This window comes from Aulonocara sp. 'chitande type north' Nkhata Bay, linkage group LG1, assembly GCF_057382095.1.
Source record: "Aulonocara sp. 'chitande type north' Nkhata Bay isolate Kocher_YH1m ecotype deep benthic linkage group LG1, A_spYH_male_GT1.1, whole genome shotgun sequence".
NCBI lineage: Eukaryota > Metazoa > Chordata > Actinopteri > Cichliformes > Cichlidae > Aulonocara > Aulonocara sp. 'chitande type north' Nkhata Bay.
Window position 1 is genome coordinate 40,057,238 of NC_141344.1, and position 27,278 is coordinate 40,084,515.

Consider the following 27,278-nt stretch of genomic DNA (forward strand, 5'->3'; position numbering starts at 1 on the left):
CTGCGACGTGTCTGTGGACTTGCTTTCCACGGATTTTTCCTCTTTTGATTTGGCCTCACCTGTGGTTCTCAGCATCCTTTCATAGCAGGTGTCCTGCCCTTGGTCCAAGGTGCGCCCCTGCAGTGTTGAAACTGTTTTCTCACGATGTTTGCAACCCTACAACCCGTCCTACTCTGTAGTAGAATCAGTGACATTTGACCGTCCTGTTGCTCCCGTTGAATTTTATATAGCATATTTAAAATGTAAAACTTAAAATTGTCCATAGCCTGCGGACAAATGTACATCTTTTATTAGATGAACACGTGGTTTGGTTATTTGCCTTGTGGTGAAAACGCACTGAGAGAGGACTTTTTATTAGTGATCTTAACAGTATTTTTTTTTTCATATTAATGTAATTTGTTCATCTAATTGAATATAATCTATTTGTGTATGATTGTCAGTCCAAAGAGGGACAGAGGAAAGAGGGGAACGTGAGGAGAAAGTACAAGGTCAGGAAGAACCAGGTAAGCAAACAGACAGGGAGCAGTGACAGGCACAACGGAAACCGTTTAACTGCTTGAGAGAGTTGACTACCAAAAAGTGATAGACAGATGTGCCAGTCAAGGTGAGGCGACATAGGTGAAAATAAAATGTAAAAAAATCTACAGAGCCATAGTAGTATCTGCAGTAAAGATCTTTTCATCCATTGTACCATAGGCAAAGTTGCAAAACAGTGATGTCATGTATCATGACGAGGACCCAGGCACAGAGAGACTTGATGAAGTTAAGAATCTTGTGATTTAATAAAGAAATTTGCAGACTTGCACAGACATGGGGCGAGGACAACAGACGATGAGGACAGCGAGGTACAGGGGTTTAAATGCACCGAGGAGACAGACAGAGGACGACTGGAGACATGTAGGGATGCAGGGACTGACGAGACGGGGAAGACGACTCATCGTGATGAGTAAAGTTGATCTTGCCTGGTTGGGCAGCTCTCTGGGTGCTCAGCACCCCCAAAGCTCTGATCCTAGAATCGCCCCTGGGTGAAAGCTATCAGGCCATATTTCATTTTTCAGGCGAAATTGTTTGACAGAATTTGACTTGTCCATTTGGTGGCGCTAATGCACCATGTTGCTGTTTGCTGAGCGCTAATAACAACCACGAGGAAGGAGGCGTTCATTCGTTCCTGTGGAGGGAAAAAAGGCGCATCTCAGCGGCTGAAGCTGAAAGTTGTCGTGTTTCTCTGTCGACTGCTCATAACAGGTATGACAATAACGTTTCCTTTCATTTTAAACAGAGCTGCTGTGTCATGTTCTTGTCACACTTTAGAGCTCCTTCATCTGACAGCAGTTAGCTTACATTATTCATAGCTTACCCAAAGTCTCTCAGTTTGGTTCTGTCTAAACTGTAGCCGCTAACATCATGGTGTCCTGCTGCTGCGGCTCTGACCGTGAAATCCTGCAGAGCCGAGCGGTTTGGGTCCGATCAGCAGCCTGTTTAGTTTGCCACCTTCCTGTGGCTGCGCCTGCGAGCTACTGACGTGTCCGCTTCACGGACGACCCCATTAAGGGCCCAGACGAAGTGATACCTGCCCGATATCCGTGCTCTCTGTTTATTAATAAAAGCCAAACTTCATTAATGGTGAGTGACAGAGATCTGATGAGTTCTTGCTGGTTTGTATCCACAGGAGGATACAAGCAGCTGCTTCTGTTTGCAGTCACCGTGCACCAGTGTTGTGTTTAATTGTGTCAGTGTTCATTTTTAAACACGTTTTTTAAATCAAATGTTTATGTATACATCAAGATTAATGTTCCAAACAAATGACACTGTACAGCAAATACATACATAGACATGTGCAGCAAAAGGAATCCGAGAAGATGTTTAACTTCTAAATGTTTAAATTGTTTGTTTTATATCCAAAGTCTGTCAGTTTGTCATTCCCTGTTATTGCTGCTGACTAATCACTCAAAGTGACACAACATGACCGTGGGTCTGATTTTTCTGGTAAACTTGTTTAGCAGCCCACTGGAGACGGATACCCTGTTCTTTGAACTTTAATACTGGACAGAAAATCGTCTCCTTCCAGAAACAAAGGGTAGCATTAGAACTTGTGTGAACAGCAAAACAATGTAGAAGATTTCCTTTTGTGTCTGTGTTGTGTCTAGGGCTGCCACGATTTGTCGACTAGTCACGATTACGTCGACTATCAAAATCGTCGACGACTGATTTAATAGTCGACGCGTCGTTTGAAGCTTTGTAAGATCGCAAAAGACGCAGGAATAAGTGGCAGGATTTAAGAGTGTAATAACGGACTGAAACAGAAGATGGCAGCACTGCATGTACAAGGATGCCAGCTGCCGTTAAACCCCGAAGAAGAAGAAGAAGAAGAAGCAGCTGTGTCCCAGAATTCATAGCGCGGCCCAGCTCAGTTTCCAACAATGGCGGCAGCTAGTTAGTTTTAATATTACTCTTATTATTCTTTCTGGGTCACAAAATAAACGTTTAACATATTTTCAGCCGAGAATGTAGCTGTGTAAACCTCAAATATCGGCTCAGTTTATCAAGACACCGCATATTTTCAAAAGCGCTCCGACGTTTTTGGAGACTTCTGTTCCCCACTAGCTCGATAGCTAGCCGGGGGCTAGGTCACTAGCACGGTGAGAACACCGGACTCCCGGCAAATTGTTTTCAAACCCACCGCCATCTTTCGCTACTCAGGTTAAATATATATGAGTCACTTAGATAAATTAAAAATGTTGTTGTTTGGCTTTTTTTTTTTTTTTTTTTTTTTTTTTTTTAGTATTTTATTTGTTCCTGAGTAAATCTGTTTGGCTGAGATTAAAGTTATAGTTTTTACACAGCTGAATAAACATCAAGCAGACAGCTGATTATCAGAAGTGTGAGATGCTCCAGAATATACTCCGGTGTCCTGTTATATTTTAGATAGCAAGGAGTTTATTATACTTCACCGAAACAATCTGCAAATTTCATTAAAATTGAATAAACTATCATCTTGTCTTTATTTTTAGTTAGCACCTTAAAAGCTTAAAGCTGTAAGCTAATGATCGTTATATAAGAGCAGATGCTGCTGGTGCAATAAGCTGTAGTTTTACGTCCAGTGGATGATGATCTGATTAGTCGACTAAGCGCATAAATAATCGGTGACTAGTCGACTATCAAAATAATCGTTTGTGGCAGCCCTAGTTGTGTCACATCATTTTGGCTCGAGTTTACTTTATTGCTATGTTTGTTTTTTGCTATTTTATTACTACATTTGTATTGTGCAGCACTTCGGTCTGCCAGGTGTGTTTTTAAAGTGCTATATAAATGATGATGACGATGATGCTTACGGAACAGCTGAAAGACTTTAAAACAAACCTGTTACTTTAATGATATTTCTGTGGTACTACAGAGTCCAAAAGAAGTATCGCAGTAATAATTCATCCAAATTGTAACTTTTAAATGTCATTATCAGCCCAAAGGTTCACAACCAGTTCATCCCTGATAGAATGTAAATATATACAAATCTATAAATTGTATTATGTATATAACTGTGAAACAAACATAATGGACCATTAATGTATCATAATAGTACATTTCTGAATTTGGGGTATAATTCCAGGTGGGATGAGTGTCTGTACAGCTCCTCCTGTTGATGTAAAAAAAGAAAAAAGTAAATGCCAGTTTTTTAGGTTTTCATGTTGATGTTGTAACACAGTAAAGAATTACTCTTACAGAAATAAATGTCATTTTTTCAACTTGCAGTTAAATTCATGTAACTTAATGCTGATGCTGTTGACGACTGGGGCTCACACGTCTTTTACTTTGTCTCCAGGACCGACTCACCATGGTTGACCCACAGGAAAATAGCCCGCAGGACATTCCTGACTATGACGGCATAGAGGATGAAGCTTTCCCCCCACTCCCACCACCACACTCCCCAGGCCGGGGAGGCCAGGAGGAAGGAGACCCTTTTGCAGATGGTAGATGCTGCTGTGCTCTTACAGGATTACTATGAGGTCTTTAAGATGTGATGATTCAGAACTTTGTATTTTAAATTCATGGTTTAATGAAGAATCATAGAAAAATAAGATTCAGGAAAAAAGGCTAATGTGGGAGAAATACAACCTCTCATAGTCCTTCCACAAAGCTTTTTGGGACAGCTTGATAATAATGAATTTGTTAGTTCAGCCTAGAATTAACAAATGCATGAACTGGTTTTTCAGCATCTCTCTGAGACTGGATGTTTCTAACAATAACAACACACATGTTTTTGTTTGCGTGAGCAAATGAAACCTATCAGATACTGTTCAAACCAGCACATTTCTTCTGTAACCTCCAGTCTATAATTTGTCTGGATTTAAAGATAAGCTTGAAGTTTGCCACGCTGCCAACAGAATGAGTTAGAAACACATCCTGTTGTCATGTGTTTTCAATGCAGGAGATGAAGGTGAGGTATCACAGCTGGCTGATGTCCCTACTGCTAAAAGGAGAGGCGTGAAGAGACCCCAACCCAAGCTGGACTCCCACAGGTAGCAAAGACATTTATATCACGACAGAGGGTTGAAATGCATTAAAATGCGCATTTAAATAGGAATTTGATGTCATCTTGTGTGAGCTGGGACACAAGGAGGCCAAAATCATTGATTGACGTGTGCAGACTGTCAGTGTTGCAGCCAGGTTGAACACGAGTCTGTGACTGCACTGGTTTTTATCACCGTTTCACTAATAATCGTGCACAGAGGCTCAGAGACACACTGACACACAGAGTTGTTGCAAATGTTTGAAAACGTAAGTTTGTGGAAAGAACTTTGCACAAAAAAAGTGATGTGATATTATCTGAGTGGCGACACCTGTCGTTTCGCAGAGTACTGCAGCGTCTTCTTACGCTTTAGCGGCGGGTACAAATGACTGCATCTGTGTGATGATGGTGCAGCTTCACTCTGCCAGTCATTTAAAGAAGAAAGACTCTAATACCATTGTTGTTTTCATCATTTGGATGGGCAAAATTCCCAGACTGAAAATTGTCAGAGCGTTGGAGACATCCCTGGATGTGTGTGAGAAAGATGTTTCCAGTCTCTGTACACCTATAGTGTGAACCTGGTTAGTATTGCCAACCATAAGTCAGGCTCGTTCCCAGTAGTCTCCCAGTGGGTGTCCCAGTGGCACTCCTCTGTTACTGTTCTGTTCACAATGTTCCTGGACAGAACTAAGTTATACTAAATCAAAGGATGTTAAATAAGCTTTTAAGTAAGAACGTCGATTATACTTAGGATAAAACTTGCAAGCTGTATTAAAGAAAAACATAGATTTTCATTTGATAAAATATTCAAATTAATTGCAACTTTGCTATAAATAGATAGATAGATTATATATATATATAGATAGATAGAGAGATAGATATATATATATAGAGATAGATAGATAGATATATATAGAGATAGATAGATATAGATAGATATATATATATATAGCAATTTTTTATTTTTTTAGATGGAGAAATTTGACTATTTCTCATTATACTGCCTTATGTACAAACAGGTGGGAAAAGAAAGGTTGTGGGCACCCTGAAAACCAAACACCCTACCCCCCCCCCCCCCCAACAAGCTACTGCCTTCTGAACATGGTACATCTGAAGGCACTGACATTTCCATTCAGAGGGTCTGTCTGTGTTGGCCCTGTGACAGGCTGGCGACCTGGCTGCTGGGATAGGCTTCAGCCATCCACGATCCTGAATTGGATAAGCCAAATACGCCTGGATGTGCTGCTAACCCTGCTTGTAATCCATTAATGGTTTAACTTAGTCTTAATATTTTTTCCCCAGGCTGATATCAGATCGAGGGCTTCCAGCTCTGGGCACTCTCTTTGACAATATCCAGTTCAAAGGCAAAGGACACGAGGTAGGATATGATAACATCTGTCCCACCAATTACCAGATGTGAATGAACATTGGTTTTTGAGCTAAATCTGTTTGGCCTGTCAGCTTTTAATTAGATGTCCTAAATTTGGTTTGAGACTAAAAGGTCAAAAGTTGTCCTTTCTGTCGTGGTCAAAAATGAGTGAGGGGAACCAGAGGTTGGTTTACCAAATTAAGATGTCTGTTGTTCCAATGACTGGAAGTCATTTTTTAGTGGGAAGAAGAAGCGTCCTATCACACACAGCCCTCTTTCATATCACTACTCGCTGTTTTTGATGTTTGCCCCATTAGGCTGCAGACCTGCGGCTGCTGATGCAGAAGATGGAGAACTGGGCCCACAGGTTGTACCCCAAATTGCAATTTGAAGATTTTATTGACAAAGTGGAAAGGCTCGGCAGCAAAAAGGAAGTGCAGGTGAGAGGAAGCAGTAGAATATTTCCTGCAAGCGTGTGGGATTCCTAATGTTCAGAATTTGTAATTTTTTACTCATTCTTCTATAGACATGTCTTAAACGAATACGACTGGACATGCCCCTGACACATGAAGATTTTACAAGTACAGATGGTAAGAAGAAAAATCATTACTGATGGGGATACGGTGGACTAGGGCTGTGCGATATGACCAAAGTCTCATATCCCGATATAAGAATTCTATCGTCCGATAACGATATAAATCACAGAAATGTAACATTTTCTGTCAATTCTGTGAATCTCGACCTGCGTGAAGTGTTTCCAGCTGTGCGTCATGTAGCTGGAGTCGAGTGTTTTAACCGATGCATGAAACGACACATTTTTAGACAGAAGTTGTAACGGCGCCGTTTTCTTTGTGAGTATTTATTACACGGCGTGCTGCGGGGGAAAGCCTGCTCTAACGTTTGAGTCTAAGCTTTATTTTTTAACACCTGGCGGCTCTTTTTTACTTCTCATCCGTAAACAATCTGCTCTTTCACGTGACTCAGTTTATTTTGAAAAGTCTCAACAGGATCTTGAGCTTTATTCTGAAAGGTTTATGTGGAACATAAACAAGCGGACACGCGATGGTTTTACCGTCGTTGTTGCTAACGACAACGCATAAAAACAGGCGCTTGTCCGTCCGTAGTGTGGTTATATATAAGAGAAAGAGAACTTTACTACAGTGACATCAGAACCATGAAGAAATGTTGCCGTAAACAGTTTATTTTGCGACACCACGAAACAAACGATAGCGTAAAATGAAATAGACGTTTTTATATCATCAAACCGTATATATCGTTGTATCGAACAGCCCTACGGTGGATTCACACCTGCAGGTGCACGATTTAATGTCACTGTTATAATACTTGCCATATTCCACAGGACTTAATTATCAGCACTGCTTGAAATTGTGTTCAGGTGCTGGTGACGAAGAGGTACAACGTGAACTGGAAACATTTGGGGATCCTGATCTGTTCAGAGAGAGTTTTATTAATGCTCCCCAAGGGCAGATTGCCGAAGCCCTCGCTCCCCCACCTACTCCCTCTCTGACCGAAGAGCAGCAGAAACGCATTGAGCTGAACAGACAGCGGGCCCTGGAAAAGAGGCTCGCACGCCAGCAGCAAATTGGTAAGAATGGCAAAAACGTATCATACAGCTGGGACACAATATAACAGAAATAATTAATGATTCTGCTACAAAACATCCAGCCAAGGTTCATAAGGATCATCTAGCTTCATTGGTGTATTAACTTTATATGAAAATACAAAAAGCAAAACATTGAATGTACAGTATATTGCCAAAAGTGTTTGCTCATCTGCCCCCACACTCATATGAACTCGAGTGACATCCCATTCACGACGTCCGCCTGTGCAGCTATATCAGCTTCAACTCTTCTGGGAGTGTTTATGGGAGTTTATGACCATTTGTAAGGTCAGACACTGATGTTGAAGGCCTGGCTCCAAGTCTCTGCTCTCATTCATCCCAGTGGTGTTCTGGTCAGGACTCCCATGCCAGAGTTCATGTCTTTGTGGACCTTGCTTTGTGCACTGGTGCCCAGTCATGCTGGAACAGGAAGAAGCCATCCCCAAACTGTTCCCTTAAAGTCGGGAGCCAAAATGTCTTTGTATGCTGAAGCATTAAGAGTTCCTTTCACTGGAACGAAGAGACTGAGCCCAACTTCTGAAAAACAACCCCGCACCGAAATCCCCCTGCCACCAAACCTGGAGCTCTGTTGTCCTGGCAACTGCTAAGTTGACTTGTCTATCGGCTTTCCAGATTGAGAACTGTGATCCGTCGCTCCATAGACTGCATCTCTCCTGTGTCCCATTGCTTTGCGTTGCACTCTGTGATGTAAGGCTTGGACTACAGCTGCTCGGCCATGGAAATGGATTCCACGAAGCTCTCTGTGCACTGTTCTTTAGCTAATCTGGAGACCACGTGAAGTTTGGAGCGATGGACTCCACAGAAAATTAGCAACCTCTGTGCGCCTCAGTATCCACTGACCCCCACTCTGGGATTTTACGTGATCCACCACTTGATGGCTGAGTTGCTGTCGTTCCCAAACACTTCCACTTAGTAGCAGCAGTCTGCATGCCTAGGTGCTTGATTCTATACAGCTGTGGAAGTTACTGGATCACCTGAATTCAATGATTTGGATGATGGGTGGTGAGTGAATACTCCTTACAATATAGTGAAGTGGATCTAGTGTATATATCCACCAGAAACCCTGAAGGTCGAGTGACGAGTTCCCCTATTGCACAGTTCGTCCAAACCACCAGAGATTCCTCACATTAGTGTGGAGTTTGGTAATAAGAGGCAAAGCATGTAGAAAACATTGATTTCTTTACTGCCTGTCTGATGTCAGCTTCAATTAGGCGTAGTATTTTTGTTTTTGCCTTACACTTGTGATCCCAACTGTTTTTACTTCCTCTTTAGTTAAAGCGGAGCCAGCTGTCTGCGATCTATTGTCTACAAATCTTTAACAGTGACATTAAATCGTTCTTCAGGGTCCTCATTTACCGCAGAAATGATGTAATGTGATTTAAATGAGACCCATAGAAAAGAAAATGACCTGTTGATCGGTCTCTATTATGAGCCTTCACCCATAAAAATGTTTACAGTTTATAACACTAGATGGTGATATGAGACCGTTTCCATTGTATTACCCGAGCATGATTTACTCATCGACTTTAAACTTTCACATTTTAGTTGTTAGTCCTCCTTAAGAGGAGCCAATCCACCCCCCCCCCTTTTTTTTTTTTCTGTCCAGTATAGAAACTAAACAGCTGACATCGTTCGGGTAGTGTAGCTTCCAGAGATCTGAAGTTAACGTGAAGTTTGGAGGGCAGTCAAAAGCTTAATTTTTTATAATGCAACATACTATTATTTACATACATATTATTTTAATAAGCAGTTTCAGGGTTCGTGCTGTTTTAATGAGTGTTCGATGGAAAACGACACTGAAGGAATTTGTACTCTTGAGTCACATGACAGTAAATAATTTCGAGTATGTGTACATAACACAGGCTAATGTTTAAAACTATGATTATTATTTTGCTAGCTATCAAACTTGCTGGAGAAATGATTGAAATGCACTGAGTGTGATAGAGTACGGCAGTGCTAGCACAGCAGTTAGTTATGGCATGGTGATTTATGCAGTGTGCTTTAAACTTGGCTAACATTACTTAGCAGTAGCAGTAATATTAGTGACTTCACTCAAGTGAAAGCTTTAATCGTTAGTCCGACACTTAACTAGTGTTTCATTTTTGGTGGTGTGGGTGCTTAACTAGTTAAAGTACCAAACATCTGTCTCCTGTTGTTGTGTCCCGTAGGAAAGAAGCATCAATATCTGATGAGCAGACTTGTTCATTTGTGCAGATTTCTTCTTTTGTGTGGTTGTTTTTTTCCAAGTGGAGATGAGCATCTCTAACAAGTTGATTTGTTCACATTTGCACATCTGCATTTTTGAGAGAAATGAGTTTTTTGAGTTTGTGCACTATATGCATATAAGACAACCATTTCCTTTTTCAGTATTTTTGTGTGGTGCATTTTTCTCTGTTTTAACAAAAGAGGAACAAAGAACATTTAAGTCAACCTAAGACGATTTGTTTTAATTTTTACATGGTCTTACTGAGGTGATGCAAAGTGGAACATGCAATCTGTTTTTTTGGTAATGTGCTGGAAAAGCTTGATAATGGACCTTGAAAGTGCTTAAAGTGCTTAAATTTGACCCTGAACAATGAGTTTGAACCCTGCAGTTTACAGTTTCATTTTTCATTATCTCAGCTTTGCCTGTCTTTTATAAATCGTAGTAGACTGAGTGTGTCTGTGTTGACTGAAACCATCACTGTTTCTAATTCTCAACCCTTTCAGGCCCTTCAGCCTCTCAGACTGCTGCCATGTTAGGAGACAAACCTCCAGCTGCATCCTCACCAAATGTCATCAAAGGTTCTACTGATGGAGATGAAACTGTAGAAGATCCTGACCTCGAGCCTTCCAACAACACCTCCACGCAACAAACCAGCCCGCTTCCCCCCAAAGACTCTGAGCCCGCTGAGGCTGAGACCGGCCTCAGCCCTGAGCAACAGCTCAGCAACGACTGTGTAGAGGGGGATTAAAGTTCACGTGCAGCAGTTTCTGCTGAAAAGCTTTGGCAGTGAGCAGATTTAAAGGTTTCCCAATGTTCGTGCCTGCTCATTAGAGTAATGTTGTGCATTTCTGGTGGTTTATATCTTGAGCACATGTTCCTACTGTGACGTCAGCTTTGGGTTAGCAAAGACATTTATAATCAATGGAAATAAATGTTTTTCTTATTTTTAAAAGTCCAAATCCTAAACGTATTTACCATGTGTTGGTATCTGTTACAGAAAAATATTTGAACTGATCCACAGTTCCTGCTCTGATGCATCTTCTTTCTCCAGTTTCACTATTGGCAGAATTTTGGTTGCAAACATGTTTCTATAAAAGGGGTGTGTGTGTGTGTGTGTGTGTGTGTGTGTGTGTGTGTGTGTGTGTGTGTGTGTGTGTGTGTGTGTGTGTGTGTGTGTGTGAGAGAGAGCTGTCAACTGACCATCACCCTCTTCCAAGCATTAAGTGCTCGTTCAATTATGAACAGTTCTTTCTTAAGCTACTGCAGGGACATGAAACGCAACACGATGAAGTGGCTCCATCTGCGCTAATGAAAACACCATTTTTAATTACAGGCCACTGCACACATATTGAAATAGTTATGTACAGTTCATATTTCTGTTGGTAGTTCTAGAAAACAATCTTAAAATCCACAAACCAAAAAACGGTTCTGATTATTTACCAGTTCAAACAATAAAAATGTCCTTGGTGTTGGTGTCTTCTATACAGGCTCTTGATATACAAACTATAAGATAAATACATCCTAGTTTTATACATCACTTCCAACACAACCAACCTCAGGTGTGTTCATTACTCTACGGGTTTATTTTAAAGTCTGCTAATGAGTGACATGAAGTTTTATCAGTCCGGTGACCTGTCCAGGGCGTATCCTGCCTCTCACCCTATGACAGCTGGGACAGATTCCAGGACGTGCAGAAGAAAATGGACGAGTGGACGTTTTATCATCTCCAGAACAATACTCGTGCTGGGTTTTGTATGAAGTGGTCACAGGTAGTACAATATGTGTGAACTCACCAAAAATGGTTCTATAACACAAGACATTGATCCCACCAGTGAGATATTGAGATCACTGGTGCTGAGAGAAAAGCCTTTTGTTACCAGACTTCTTTAACCTGCTGCAGTTGACTAGTTTCCTGCAGGATTGAACCACATTTGCAGTGAGTACTAGGTCTTGTCAAAGTAACTGCTGACACTTCACTGGCATTAACACGTTCCCTATCCTCCTTACAACTAAGTTTAACTTGATGTGATTTTAAAAACTAACTTTTACAAAACGTATCCACTGATTCGGTTTGACTCTGGTTTCTAAAAAGATGGCGGGACATGTTTTTACTTAATATTGTGTTTGCTTTCCTGTGACTTCACACACTCGTGTGGTTTGTCCACACACAATCTGGAGCTACAAGAATGACCTGGATGACTCAGCACGAGTGATCTTCAATGATCACCGTTCTGTTAGCGCACAGCGTGCAGTTCTCACAAGTGTCTGCTTGGAGGTAAAGCTGGGCTACAGCGTTTCTATGCTGTTGTTGCCGGGAGGCGTGAAGCCCTTTCCAGATCCATCAGAGCCAACTCTCTGATTTCTTCCAGAATAGAGTACAGACTGGGAGTTTTGCTCTGACGAAACTCTCTTTCCTCTTTGGAGAGTTTGGGGCGCCGGGCTGTCTTCTCCTGAGCCAGCGCCTCTTCATTCTGACGCACCACCTCTTTGACCAGCTGACTGCGGCCCTGAGGGCTGGGCTGCTGGGACTTGGCACTGTGGTGAGGCTTGTTGCTGATGACCTCGAGGTTTAGACGGTCAGCGTGGCAAGTTGAAGAGTGGACAGAAATACGAACCTGAAGAGAGCAGAGAACGTAAGTCACAGTATTCCTCAGTTCGATCACTACACAGTAATGGCACCTACTGAAAATAGTCTAATGGAATGCTATGCAAAGACAGGCCCACTTAAGGTTTGTGACGTAATATATAACAGCAGTCCTCTCAGCACTGTGCGCAGCGTCACAGCTAAGTAGACAGTGGTGTAGAGTGGAGAAGTTTCCGACTGTGCCACAATTTTGTTCATAAATAGGATAAATTGGATACGTATGTTACACACACGTATCCAATGTAACAAACGTTCATCCATCCGTACACGAACTTTCTTTACTGTGCTTTCTAACATTCACACGACGTGGAGACTGGAGCAGAGGGGGAGAAAAACATTCATTAACACTGTGACCTCGGTCAAGTGTCACAGTGAGGTTGTTGTTTTGTTGATTTGTTTGTTGAATATCATCATCATCTCTTTGTTTGATATGATCATAGCTTGACAGCAGTCAATGCTGTGGTGGACAACTTGTGTTTGGGCTAATGTTTCTTTCTATCTTGTTTTGGCCACATGTGTCATCCATCATCATCCATCAGTAAGCTATGTTGTTAGCATTGCCTTTGCCCTTTGGCATTTATGACCCCAGGATAAGTCCATGAAAGAAAGAAAAGATGTTGATAACAGTGGAAGCAGCAGTACTCTGTCACTTTTTCATGTCTTAAAGCCAAAGATGTGAGAATAACACACCGTTACTTCAGTTTCTTTTTGTTAGCTAACCTTAGGGTAATGTTTCCTGCTCACATGCACTTATTCCTCACAATCATCGTGTGTAACATGCCTGAACTTAATATAACTTGACGCCAGTGATGGGCAGCAACGCATAATTAGATTACTTTTTTCAAGTAACGAGTAAAGTAAGGGATTACTGTTGCAAAAAAGGTAATTAGATTACTGTTACTGTCCCGTAAACATGCTGCTCTACTGTGTTACTAAACCGTGAGTTTGTTTGCAAGAGTGTCTCATGACAATGACATAAGTGCATGCGACGTTTGTGGTAACAAACGTGTGCAGAGCAACAATGGATCATTTATCGAGTGCGAGAGAGAGAGTGCGACCGTGCAGCGTTTAAAGGCGTTTATGTGAAAACAATTACCGCCCACTGTCATTTTTTATCTCCCTTTACAAAATGTTTGTGTAGAAACGCCACAAACTGGAAGCATTACATTTCTTGTCTTGGAGGAGAGCCCCCCCCCCACACTTATGTTTTTGTTTTCATATAATATTTAAAAACAATAAACTGAATAACTTTAAATGATTTATTTTCAGGAATCATTTTCGTCTCATTCATCTTACTGACGTTTTGTTACCTTGAGATTAGCTAACAAAGCAGCAACCACACAACACTTTATCACAACAAGATCATAAAACGTCTCTTAATGTTGGACCACAAAAGATCCAGTAGTCGTATGAACCTGTGATTCATATACACTCATGCATATATATTTGGAATCGTCGCCTTTAGGCGCTGCATTGCTGGAAACCTTCTAAAATGATTGATTAGCGTTTTCTGTGACTTACGGTGATGTGGTCAAACAGTTTGAAGGTGGAGGTGCCACAGCTGGAGGTGGTGGTAATGCGGTCCGGGTATTTTCGCACAGTGCCACCCTGCCAATCACAGCTGCCGTCCTGTCCCGCTACCACCACCAGGCCCTCTTTGTTCTTCAGATACACAGGCCCCCTCACACCATACCTGTGAACAACATGGCTGTGGTCAGAGGCAGCCTTACTTACTCAGTGATATTACTCAACCTGCTTTGCGCCCTGTGATTTTAATCATTACATGGATTCTACAGCCTTCTCAAAATGACCACAGGTTACATTTTAATAAACTGTTAATATTGCATATCCCTGTAACACCACAAGCATGGAGAACACTGATGTTATTAAATTACACTTTCCTTGCAATAAACAAGCAGCAACCTCCAGAGGTTAGCTAAGCTAACGTAGAAGTGCCACAAACACAAGGCTGGCTCCAAAGCACCGTCCCTCCCCACAGACTCAACTTCAGCAATGCAATTAACTTATTTAAAGCCTGGTAGAGAAAAGATTCGGGGTTTTAGCCGATTTTCCCTGCTCACAATAAATGTTTAAGGAATTCGTTTAGTAAATTTATACAATTTAAAACTCATTTTGAGGTTTTTTAAAGAGAAAATAAAACTAGCGTGTATACTGTTAAATATACATTGATTAGCGTGCAATTACATCTTCCAACAAATTCATTCATTGTCATAAACTTTGAATTCGTCTATTAAAAATACACGAGTGGTTGGCCGTCTGTGAGCTGCTGTACAGCTCCATTAAACAAAGGAAAAGAAGAAGACTGCAGAACAAAACACAGGACTGAAGGTTCTTACTCTGGGATAAACACCAAGACACCGTTGTCTCGAATGGAGTAGACAACAGCGTCAGCCACACAGCACGGGTCTGTCTGAGGGTCTCGTTCTCTGAAAAACAGACACTGAAACAGTGCTGTGGATCGCATTTGGGCTGCCTGTGCTGCCTGCAAATGAAACACAGACGTCAGCACAGCTTCTGTTAATAGAGTAAGAGGTGAATCATTGAAAAACACAAACAATAAAACACCCCTGACCCTGTTCTTGCTGTTGACATGGTGAGCCATTTCCTCCACTTCTTTGTTACTGGCTGGTGCTTTACCAGATACAACGCCCCTCTGCATGTGCAGGGCTGCGGTAAGAAGGCGGTGCACGACAATGTCTGCGTACCGACGGATGGGTGAGGTAAAGTGTGTGTAGCGATCCAGAGCCAGACCTACGACAACGAAGCAAATATCAGCACGTTAGCCTTCTTTCTAGTTCTCAGTCGAATAATTCTTCACAAACAACAGACGTTGGACAAGTGTGTGCAGACGTGTGATGGATGGACTGACCCACAGTCACACTGAAACTCTAGTGCAGCCAATAAAAGCTGTGCAGCGGTATCGTACCATAATGGTAGTATTGGTCTTGAGGATGAGCACCAGTGGAGAAGTACAGAGCCTGTGACATAGCAGTGGTGGCCATCATTCTGAACAACCTGTTCACCAAGGGGTCCTGTGGGTCCACAGCTCGGTCCAGTGAGGCAGCTAAAGCCTTGTTGGACCTGAAGGAACAGAGCCAGAAACCAGGGATGAGTGAGGCCTCTCATCTCAGCAGTCAGTGACACAAAGCTACTTGCATCACCATGTCTCTTGTCCTGGGACCGGTTCTGCTGTTGGTTTAACCCCCCCCCCCCACAATCCTCCAACCGCACATTCATATTTTGTTTTCAAACTCCATTGCAGTTCATTCCACGCCTCAGATCCTCAGACCTTTTGTAAACAGTTAAACAAATAAAAGTTAACTGTAATAGATTACAGGTTGTAATTAAATAAATCACTGCCTCTTTTAAAAAACAGAAAAACAAACCATCTTTAATTATTTGAGTTGTTTGTTTTGTTCCCGTGTGAGAATATTCAACACTGCTCTCTGTGCAAAACGGGTTTAAAAGCATAAACAGCTGTGGGATCCTGTTTGTCCGGGATTTGAACCGGGGAACAAACTGCGGCAGGATCAGCGTTGTGCCGAGGTCGGCATCGCCGACAGCATGTGTTCCCCCTGCGTGGCGAGCGTTCGCTGGGCACGGAGTGTGGATCCAGGTTACGCCGCCTCCATTACAAACAGTCAGACGTGGAAGTAGTGATGTTTTAGTTTTGTAAAAAAGTGAAACCTGAGTGTCGTTACATTACCATTCAGTTTAAGGGTTACAACAGAAAATGAAATATTTATTGTCCTCTCGTGGTATCAGACGGGATTATTTTAACAAACGAAGGACATTTTGCCTGATAATTATATTTATCCTGTAACTTTACTGTGTAAAGAGCTAAAACCTCCAAAGTTTCAGGAGTAGTTAGTCGTTATAAGAAGTGTTTGTGAACTGAAAATCAAGAATGTGGGATCCTGTTTGTCCGTGATTTGGACAGCCCAGCGTGTGCTCCCGACGCAGGGGAAACTAATTCTGTCGGGGAGACCGACCTTGCCACGACAGCTGTTGTGAAGCTGAAGCCAAAGGCAAGATATGCTTCATCATATGTTCTAGTCTTTGGTTTGGAAGCATATTTGGCTTCAACCTCAACCTGAGCTGAAGGAACATGTCTTCTTCTTGTCTGACTGCTCATGTGACACCTGAGTGTGTCCCCGTGTTATCAAACATTTCAGGTTCACACACTTGTGTGTCTGAACATGATGTGCGTTGGACTACAATATGCATTTCCTCAGTTTCTATACTGAACAGTCAAAAACATTACCTGGTGTCAATGGTGAAACCTTTGGCCTTTGCAGTGTCCACCAGCTGGTTGAATAGCTCCTGTTGTGGTGGTGGGTGACACCTTAGAAGGGCCTGGTTGGGGAAAGCTTCCTGGATCTTGCGGGCCACCCAGTGGTTGGCGTAAATCATGCACTCTGCCACGGTCTCATGGACCTCCAGGGGCTGACGAGGGACCAGGGCCGTAATGTTCCTCTCCTCATCCAGCTGGGCACCCACCTGAAAAGGGAAAATGCTTCTAACGTGACTTCAATGAAAAAGAATATGAAAATGCATCAGTGGGCCACATTTTACTACAGTTTACTTTAACTCAGTTGAACATGCACCATTCCACCGGAACAAATGCTGCACGGAGAACCAAATGTGAATGAATCTCAACCTGAAAACAGTCTACTGTCTTTCCTACGTTCAGCTCTCTATCATACCAGTAAGAACACATATCCCTAACAGGCACACAGCTCTGCTCATGGGCACAGAAACTCCACCGATCTGCTGTTCATGCTTTTTGTTTATAGTGGACAGCCAATCAGAGTTTAAGTTAGCTCAAAGGAAATGTGCCTTAAAGAGAGAACAAAACTTTTCTCAGACTAAGGATGAACTGAGGGGACCCAAAGCACTTCAGCAGGAACCAAAAGAAGCCAGAAAGTTTGGATTTGAACACAGTTTTGGCCGTTTTATATAATAGATCAAGATGAAACATCTGTTGTCCTTATCCTTCAGGACAACAGATGTTTCACCAGCGGTCAATAATCCAGCTTTGTCAAGATAAGAACTTGATTTTTGGGTGGCAGCTCAATCATTAAACACACTTTTAGAAATATATTGGTTTTTCCACTATCCCAGAAGCAACCCGAGAGAATCATTTTTACTTCATATCAATATTCTGTGTGCGTACAGCCATAACAGGAATGCAATAACTGAATAATAAATAAATCCAAGACATCCTATTAGAGAGCATCTTATAGAACAACAGGAATTGTCCATATGAGGTTTTAACAGATGGCCGACCAGCCGCTGTAGATAAATGGCTGTGATCTAATGTGAAAACTGTCAGTGGTTTCACAGTGGAGTGCTTGGTTTCTTTATTCCAATATTCTCACTGAAATGACTTTCTGATAAAATGTTTTCTGCTGAGGAACGTGTTCTGCTTAGACGCCTGATTTTAAAAATAACGTCTCTATTAGACCGTACTATAATTTATTATCGATGAAAAGAAATATATGGTATCCATCTGTAATTCTGTAAATAACACAGCAAAAAACCAAACTAAACATAAAGACCTGGAAGACTCCTGCGTCTAAATTCATTCAGTTATTGTACTGAGTCCTGAACATGTTAGAAATATGGCATCTAAGCAGATTCTTACTCTGGATGGCATTACCTTGGCCTCCAGTAACGCTGTGAGGAACCTTGGAGTCATTTTTGACCAGGACATGTCCTTCAACGCACATATTAAACAAATATGTAAGACTGCTTTCTTCCATTTGTGCAACATCTCTAAAGTTAGAAATATCCTGTCTCAGAGTGACGCTGAAAAACTAGTTCATGCATTTATTACTTCCAGGCTGGACGACTGTAATTCATTATTATCAGGAAGTCCTAAAAACTCACTGAAAAGCCTTCAGCTGATCCAAAATGCTGCAGCAAGAGTCCTGACAGGGACTAGAAAGAGAGCAGATTCCCTTCATTGGCTTCCTGTTAAATCCAGAATTCAAAATCCTGCTCCTCACATACAAGGTCTTAAATAATCAGGCCCCATCTTATCTTAATGACCTTGTAGTACCATATCACCCTATTAGAGCACTTCGCTCTCGCTCTGCAGGCCTACTTGTTGTTCCTAGAGTATTTAAAAGTAGAATGTTAGGCAGAGCCTTCAGTTTTCAGGCCCCTCTTCTGTGGAACCAGCTTCCAGTTTGGATTCAGGAGACAGACACTATCTCTACTTTCAAGATTAGGCTTCAAACTTTCCTTTTTGCTAAAGCATATAGTTAGGGCTGGACCAGGTGACCCTGAATCCTCCCTTAGTTATGCTGCAATAGACGTAGGCTGCTGGGGGATTCTCATGATGACGCCGAACATCATCATCACCTCTTTGTCATCATTATCACTGACTACATGTTTATAGACCAATCTCCATTTAATCATTAGTTATCATTAATCCCTGGCCCTTTTCCACAGGTGTCTTTTGACCTGATTTCCTCCCCTCGGCTGTATGAAGTGTCTCGGGGTGACTGATACTGAATTTTCTAACCATGATGTCATCTGACAAAATGACCAAACACAGAGGTTAAGTCAAACTTTCACTTAGACAGAAGCTTAGAAGGGAGAATCTTCTGCAGCTGAAATGTGCGAGAAAGATAGTGGTTCCAGTTTTTAATGTGCAGAATGGATTTCTCTCCACTGAAGCTATGTGCATGGTTTACTTTGTTTGATTCACTTCAGATTCATTGAATCATTTTGTGTCGTATGTTAGACGTCAGTAATGACGATGTGTTAGGGTTAGACACTCAGCTATAACATGCTTACGCTTTCAATTAAGAACATGAACCTTAAATGTTTGCAGTCTTTATTTATATAGTCTTACTGTTAAGTACACACATTACCAAAACACACAAAATACTCTATGAAGATACAAGAAACCAATCATACCTCCACTCCTTCCAGCTCCAGCGCTCCTCCTCTGTCCCTCTTTGCCCGAAGATGTCTGGCTACATGTGTGAGCATCTCAAGTGCCTCAGTGAGTTGAGCTAGCTTAGAACCCTTTTCCTGAGGACCCAGGTTGGCCAGTTCCGCTACCTCAACCTGTTCTCCGTTGAGGAGCGCCTGAGCCAGCTCGTAGTGGAGCTGATAGGAGGAGCGGATGAGTGTACGACCATACCAGACCTCTTGGACTTCAAGGGATTCTGCGTCAAGCTCCCAAAGCACGCTCATTGCATACCTGAATTTGAAAGTGTCAGTTACACAACTAGCATGCATTTTAAGCATATGAAAATGAAACGTGTGATGGGAAGTCTACTAACCTGTCAGCACCTCCCAGCAGTGAGCAAAGGTCTGCGCTGAGAATAGCAGGCAGCATGTCGTACCTGCGGTCTGCCAGGTAGTAGGTTGTAGCCCTTAAGAAGTGACATAATAAATATAAAAAGGCAATGAGATCAAAGCAGCAGCTTTATCATCTTCTTTCTAATCAAAAGTGAGACATAATTTGAAAATAAGTACTAAATATTCAGAGTTTGTTCCACCTTTGTCATTTTCATCCTTCTGTTTATTAATAAGTCAGGAAGGATGAAATAAATAAGCAAAATGTTTTTCTTATGATTTAATAAATATTCCCCATTTTCTGAAATAGAATTTAAGGCTTCAAACCACAATCATGAGATTTTAATTTACTTCTTTAAAGTGTGGAGGCGAGCTGGACAGGTGGGTGATCTGCACGCTGCTTTGTGGACAGCTATGAAATGTAAAATGGAATTTTAGAGTAAGTCAGAGAGAAAGCAGAGGACCAAAACGACATTAAAAATCACAACATAAAAAATATATAGTAAGATTTCAGTATTATTTTATAAGTGCACGTTGTTAACAGTCTACACGGAGTTTCTCTCCTCACTCGGCTCTCAATCATCTTCTGTACATGCTGCTGCTGCTGCTGCTGCTGCTGCTGCTGCTGCTGCTGCTGCTGCCTTTAAAAAACGACATGCACTTCATGGACCTTCTTACTAATTTATCTGCAGACTACACTTTATCAGATACATTTTATTAGCACTGGGTTAGACACTTCTGCCTTCTGAACACTCCTTTCTTCACTTCCAAGACTCAACAAGGTGCTGAAAGAATTCCGTAGAGATTTTGGATTATAGCGAGATTACACCGAGATGACAGCAGAATGCATTTGCTGCAGATTTGTCGGCCGTTCAGCTGTGACACAAATTTTTTTGTGCTGCTTCCCTGTCACATGGTGTCATCGCTGCATGTTCCCAGGAAGGAAAATTTGTGGAGATCAAGTGCAAGCATTACTTTTGCAGCCCCGACCTTCACTTCATTTACTGCAGATATTTTAAACTCAGTTTTATTCATTTGTACAATACAGCACAAAATAAATAAATAAATCAGAACATGTGCATATATCTGGACATAAACACAGATGAATATCTTCTTGTTCTATTACTGTGGTTCAACTGTCTTGTATCATCATCCTCTTTATTAATAAGATGCACTGAAAGCCAATTATAGACAAACCATTAACATCAGGTACTCAAGGTCACATGCCATCATGTGACCTCCGGTGTTTTCCTGACACCCGTAACTGTACAAAGGGGATCTGAAAACAAATGATGTGTGACACACTGTTCTTTACTTCTACCACTCAGTAGAATAAAACTAATTTAGTTGGAAGCGGACTCATTTTTCCTTTTTTTGCTGCATGACCTTCTGGTTGAATGTTGTGTACAAGTATGGCTGCCATGTCCCACAGTGAAAATCACTCAGGCTTTCCCACAGCGGAAACATTCCCCTGTCCTGTTAATGGCATCGTACTCAAAATGAGCACAAGTTCTTCGTAACAACATGGACCACTGTGTTCTGTGTGTAGCAGTTCTCTACTGTGAGAACCCCAACCACCTTTTAGCACGACCAGCATTCGTCCATTCGCACACATATTCATACAGCGCGTTAGTCTATACCTTTAAGCATTTTCTCTCACATGCACACTCACACTAATGGATGCATCCAGGGAAATTTGGGGGTTAAGTATTTTGTGCAAGGTGACTTTAACATGAAGCCCGAAGGCACCAGGGATTGAACCAACAACGTGCTGACCATTGGTTCAATTCCTGGTGCCAGTGATACTTTCAAAGCCATCATGGACCCTGTGAAGTCCTTCTACATGTGATTAAATGATAGACATTTAAGGCTTAATGCTTCACATCAGACACGAGCCTTATTTAAGGTGGCCCTCTGTGTTATTTATAATTGCGCTACAAGGCATGCTGCTGATGCAACATTAATTCAGGCAACAACTTTCTTGCCTCTTTGTACTTCTGAAAGTTCCTCTGAACACTTATGCAAGATGCTGTAATTTTCTTTTATCCTTTTATATCCCACCTACTCTACCCAACCACTCCAACCAGTTCCTCACCTTGAACGTGCCTCCAAGTCTGTGAGCGAACCCTCTTTGACAAAGTGAGTGACATCAGCAATGTGAACTCCCAGCTCCAGCCTTCTGTTGGGGAGCTTGTGTACAGACAGCGTGTCGTCTACATCTTCACAGCCGCGTGGATCGATGCTGAACACCAGGCGACTGTCCCTAAGATCCCGCCGCTCTGCCACCTCAGAGGGGTCTACCGTCCACGGCTTCTCCAGAGAGTTGACCGGCATCTCTCTCAGCTGATGGCAGACGGACAGGCACAGCTAAACAGCCGCATAGTCTTTTGAACTTTTCACATTTTGTTATGATTCTATACAAAACATTAATAATAATAATAATAATAATAATACATTTTATTAAGCGCCTTTCAAAACACTCAAGGACACTTTACACAAAGACAAAGCAAAACAGTGTTTCACTTTCAGTTGCTCCCTTGTCACAAGGGGTCACCACACCTGATAGCTCAGCATCTTTTGATACGGCAGAGTTTTATACCAGATGCCCTTCCAGGCACAACCCTGATTTGTATCTCCGGTTGCAATCGAACCAGTGACATTTTGCCTGCAAGCCAGTGTGTAAACCACTGATGAAAAAAGGAAAGAATGAACTATTCCACATATTTAATGATTCTTTAATATTTTGTTGATTTGATAATAATAATAATAATAATAATAATGGATTGGATTTATATAGCGCTTTCCAAGGCACCCAAAGCGCTTTACAATGCCACTATTCATTCACACACTGGTGGAGGCAGCTACGGTTGTAGCCACAGCTGCCCTGGGGCAGACTGACAGAAGCGAGGCTGCCATATCGCACCATCGGCCCCTCTGGACAACAATAGCTATATTGCAATCTTTAAAACCTTTGGTTACTATGGTAACTCTCTGATAACCAAGCACTCTCTGATGTGACCAATCACAGAAGCTCTACTGCCACCCCCTTTATAACATAAAAAGTTATGAATGATGTTCCAGTCTATGATAGTGGACTCATCTGTGCTTGTCCTTTGTTACAGCCCATTGCAACCCTTACACTCCTTACAGTGGAAATGCAGTTGTCTTCAGGTGTTGCCTAGGTTTAACTGCCGATTGTCTACACCTGGTGAGGTGTGGCTAAAGGCGTTCCTGAAGTGGTCTAGTCCAACCACCTTCTCCAGGCCAATCAGCATTCATGCTGTGTCCTCGGTTATTCTTCCTTGTGCACGCCTCATCTCATCACTCATGCTCCATTCAACCATTCCACCACCAGCTTCCAGGCTCTCGGGGCTCCTGCTCTAATCCTTTTCACAGACGGGGTTCTGTTCCGCTGAGATAGGCCATCTGAGTCTAACGGCAAATCACCTGTTTAAATTCTGTTCATCAGTAAATCAATTTCATTCTTTCAAATAACCTCTCCTTATTAAAATATCTGTACTGTATTTAGTGATGAACAATTGTTAAACTCTGGTGTTTGCTCCCATAATTTCCCTTTTATTTTGACGCTCTCTGCTCTTTCCTCTTTCACCTGATCTCTGACTGCGATTGTTTGGAGGTGAAAACCAAACATCACCTGGGTTTCAGAAAACCAGAGTTACCCTGGTAAGCAAACATTCTCTGTATCTCACTATGGGAGATATAATCTACTTCCAGGTTGTAAGTTCTTTATCCTTAAGAAGGTATGGAGCAGGGTAAGCCCACACTAAGGACTGAGTGTGCCAGTGAGGATGCAATAATATCAAAAACGCATAACCTAACAAATGTAATAGATGGTCCTCTGGTGAACTGTGAAGGTCACACTCTCAGTAGCCTTCAACAGCCACACAGACAGATACACTCAACAAAACAGGAACACACAGATGCTTCAATCTATGCAAAGGAGTGCAAGACACAGAAAAGCGCTATATATGGCTACATTTTCAGCAATTTACCGTTTAAAAGTGGGCCCTGCATAAACAGGATGTGGACCAATTGGTGCATTCCCAAAGTAAATGTGATACGAAAGAGTAGCTAAATGCAGTTTAATAAATGGAAAATAATCCTCTCTTATTTAGCTAATCCTGAAGGAAACATAACACATGTGGAACAGAGTTAGGAATGGGTACCGGCAATGTTCCCTCGAAGCTGTGTGTGTGCACAATTGCGCACTGCTGGCACGGTCTCTGCGCACAAAAAAAAAAATCTAACCTGAATTGAAATTAAAATCAATACTTTAACAAGTCTGTTTTGCAGTGTTAGTCAGTGACTGGCTGCTCCCGTATGGGATCCAGCCAGTAATGCGATTCACATTCGTATATACGCAGCTAATCAATGTCGTTGACAGGCTCTGACAGCGTCCTTATGTGCCGACACCGGTGTTTTAGCGAGCAAAGCGGCGTGGCGACGTTTAGTGTGTGTCAGAACAATGAGGCGACTGCTGAGTGTTACAGGTGTTACAGCAGTGACACATCTGCTGCTGTCAGGCCTGCAGGTATCAGGCTGTTGTTCTCCTTCATCTCATAGTGGACAGAAATTATTTTTTGGAGTGGCACAAATAATTTGTGTGGCATCAGATTTGATGCAATTTGATGATTGTTCTCTAAATAATTTAAAATGTTTATTTAAAAAAACGCCTTGGCTGCATTTTTAGGTAAACAGCTGCAAAAAACTTTGTTGTTTGCAAAACTCAGTAACTTTTTTGAAGAACTAACTATATAATTAATTACCCAACATTGGTCATTATTTACTGTATTTTGCAGACAGAGTTACAGACTCTCTCCCAGACCACAGACTCATAATACAAGTCAGAGCTTTATGAAAAAAAAACAAAAGAAACTTGTGTTTTCAAAATTGGAGTTCAAGTTATTTTTACTTCCAATAGTGTTAACATGCTACACAGGTCATGAACAAGATTTTTTTGTTTTGTTTTTTTAAATTTTCATTGTAAGTGGGCTAAAATAGTTAATTAAAAGTAGTCTAACATAAATGTAAATGCTGTAATTTTATTATTTTAATAAACCATGTAACTTGCATGGATTCAATGCTGGCGTCACCACAGTGCACACGTCTGCTGTTGCTCACAGTGGTCCAAGGGACGCTCAGGGAGTTTGTGCGTTCGCTCAGACACATGAAAAATTAGAGGGAACATTGGGTGCGGGTATACCGGATACGGGTGGCTTTTTTTTTTTCTTGAGATGTCATACACTTTGGATTCTAGCCAATCATTTTACGTTTCCGAGGATAGTAGGCGGGTCCAGGTACGTATGTTCTTTGAGAGCAGAGCTACAGATTAAATGTCCAAGGCAAAGCGGTCAAAAGTCTGGCTGTACTTCACAGCAAAATATGCAAACTCAGCAGCAACAAGTGCTTTAAGGTGATACTGTGATACTGTGCAAAGGAAGTAACACCTCGAATCCGATGAAACACCTGGCGACGCAATAGCGTTTTTTTAAAAGCAGAGAAATGCATCGTATTTGATAGCTTGCTGCGAGACTTCACACCGGGCACATCTGCTGCGGGTGTGGTGCCTGTTATTGGACCTGGAGTTAGCAACATCCCCCAAAAACCCGAAGAGGAGAGTCCTGGCCCCTAGCCCTGCCAGTGTAGCAGACGGATGATGATGCAGCAGCAGCCGTTCTTCTCTGCGTGAGGAGCTTAATGTTGTTCGTGTGTAATTTACGTTGAGTAGGCTAACCACGTTATTACATTAATGCATGTAAGGTGAACTAGCAAACATCATCATAGCTACATGCGACTGTCTTCTTGTTTGATAGAGTGATACCATACATGCCCTGTAGCTGCAGAAAAAGCTAACACCATTATCTTTTTACAAAAAAAACAAACAGCTAAACATGTTTTCCATTATTCACCGGTTCCAAACAAAGTAGGTATGTTGTATCAAAAGAAAAGGCTAACATTGTTATCATTTTGCAGAAAAAAGAGACTGCTAAAAATAAAAACATAAGAGGTTTTTGGACAAAGTTTGTGTTCTCCATTCTTTAAGCAATTCAATTCAATTCAATTTTATTTATATAGCACCAAATCACAACAAAAGTCGCCTCAAGGCGCTTCATAGATACAGAGAAAAACCCAACAATCATATGACCCCCTATGAGCAGCACTTTGGCGACAGTGGGAAGGAAAAACTCCTGTTTAACAGGAAGAAACCTCCGGCAGAACCAGGCTCAGGGAGGGGCGGGGCCATCTGCTGCGACCGGTTGGGGTGAGAGAAGGAAGCAACGGTTAGAGCACCATTTAAGCACCCGCACAGTTTCAAAAGTACCGGTATGTTGGCTCTTTTAAAGGGACAGTACCTAACCACTGGTACAGATATGTTGATGACACATGGGTCAAAATCAAAACCCAGGAAGTAGAATCCTTCACTGTTTACATCAACGCTGTGGATAAAAACAAAGTTCACCAGGGAAGACACAAAGGATAACAGTATGCCATTCCTGGACTTTGCCGTGCGCATTAAAGAGAACGGAAACCTCAACATGAAGTTTACTGGAAGCCCACACACACGGACCAGTACCTCCTGTTTGACTCCCATCACCCTCTGGAACACAAACTTTGAGTAATCAGGACCCTACACCACCGGGCAGAACATGTTCCCTCTAAGCCTGAAGGAAAAAAGAGGGAACACACACATGTAAAGGAAGCTCTTAAAATGAGACAAGACTCAGCTGTCAGAAGACATAGTTTGAAAGAGAAGTAAAAGAGGCATCTATGTCCACTGTGAGCGACCATCTTTGAACAGAGGCAGCGGCTTACGACACCAACTGTCTGCCATCTATAATCCAGTTTTGAGATCCCTTCCCAGACGCTTCCACTCACATCCTGGGCCATCTGACCTCAGGAAATCACATGATGGGGTGGGGCTAGGATTCACAGTGGGTTCACCCGAATACTTGGCTGATTGTGACCCACACCCATTTTCACACCTTGGCTCGTGTGATTAGGTAGAGGATCATTAGGGGGTCCATCTCTCCTGGGGGACACTCCCATAGGGCTTAAAATCTGGGACTCTGCACCAGTTTCTCCTAGAACTGAAGAAACCTCTCAGATGAGAGGTGAAACATCTTCAAGAAAAAGTCCAGACTCTTTTTTTCCCCAAGCTTTTGGTATATGGAGCTGCTAGGGTTCTTTCACTGCTTGGTGATTTGGTAATAATGTTTTAATAATGTCCAGCTGTTTTTGGACAATTCTGAAGCTTATTAATCCTTAACAATCAAAAACCTACATCCAAAGTACAACCAGAGCTGGGAATTAGTAACAAAAACATATTTTCTGAAATTACTTAACTTACTAGAATCCTGCAAGTTTTATCACACAGGATGAAGCAAATTACTCACCAAAGTATTTCCAAACTGTGTAGATGGGTATTTGCCACCATTTGCGTCAATTATGGTTGAATTTAACTGTTTAATTGCAATTTATAGACATAAAAAAAAATCACATTTTATCATAATATTTATATTCACAATAATTGCTGATGGGTTCACAACAGCTAAA

General features: G+C 41.9%; 2 protein-coding genes across 6 annotated transcripts in view; one reads left to right on the forward strand and one right to left on the reverse strand.

Moving 5' to 3' along the window:
- Positions 1–436: 436 nt before the first annotated feature.
- On the forward strand, positions 437–11,203 carry LOC147339560 (TIMELESS-interacting protein-like). 4 transcript variants are annotated; one of them, XM_086295950.1, is made up of 8 exons: positions 437–1,245; positions 3,818–3,965; positions 4,424–4,514; positions 5,807–5,882; positions 6,191–6,313; positions 6,400–6,463; positions 7,270–7,479; positions 10,225–11,203. In XM_086295950.1, the coding sequence occupies exons 2-8, from the start codon at positions 3,830–3,832 to the stop codon at positions 10,467–10,469; spliced, it is 945 nt and encodes a 314-aa protein (XP_086152076.1). In that variant the 5' UTR covers positions 437–1,245; positions 3,818–3,829; the 3' UTR covers positions 10,470–11,203. The 4 variants fall into 4 exon arrangements, with proteins under 4 accessions (XP_086152076.1, XP_086152066.1, XP_086152086.1 ...); XM_086295940.1 differs by lacking the exon at positions 437–1,245 and adding an exon at positions 1,309–1,623; XM_086295960.1 differs by lacking the exon at positions 437–1,245 and adding an exon at positions 2,348–2,639.
- dis3l (DIS3 like exosome 3'-5' exoribonuclease) overlaps positions 10,910–27,278 on the reverse strand; it is a 29,501-nt gene continuing 13,132 nt past the window's right edge. The window contains exons 10-18 of one of the 2 annotated variants that reach the window (XM_086295917.1): positions 21,799–22,046; positions 19,688–19,780; positions 19,317–19,605; positions 16,651–16,886; positions 15,313–15,467; positions 14,959–15,137; positions 14,723–14,868; positions 13,887–14,058; positions 10,910–12,336 (exon numbers count right to left, since the gene is read on the reverse strand). In XM_086295917.1, coding sequence (XP_086152043.1) covers positions 12,019–12,336; positions 13,887–14,058; positions 14,723–14,868; positions 14,959–15,137; positions 15,313–15,467; positions 16,651–16,886; positions 19,317–19,605; positions 19,688–19,780; positions 21,799–22,046 — 1,836 coding nt within the window. In that variant the 3' untranslated portion in view covers positions 10,910–12,018. The remainder of the gene's footprint in view (positions 12,337–13,886; positions 14,059–14,722; positions 14,869–14,958; positions 15,138–15,312; positions 15,468–16,650; positions 16,887–19,316; positions 19,606–19,687; positions 19,781–21,798; positions 22,047–27,278) is intronic. The other variant, XM_086295926.1, reaches the window with a different exon arrangement.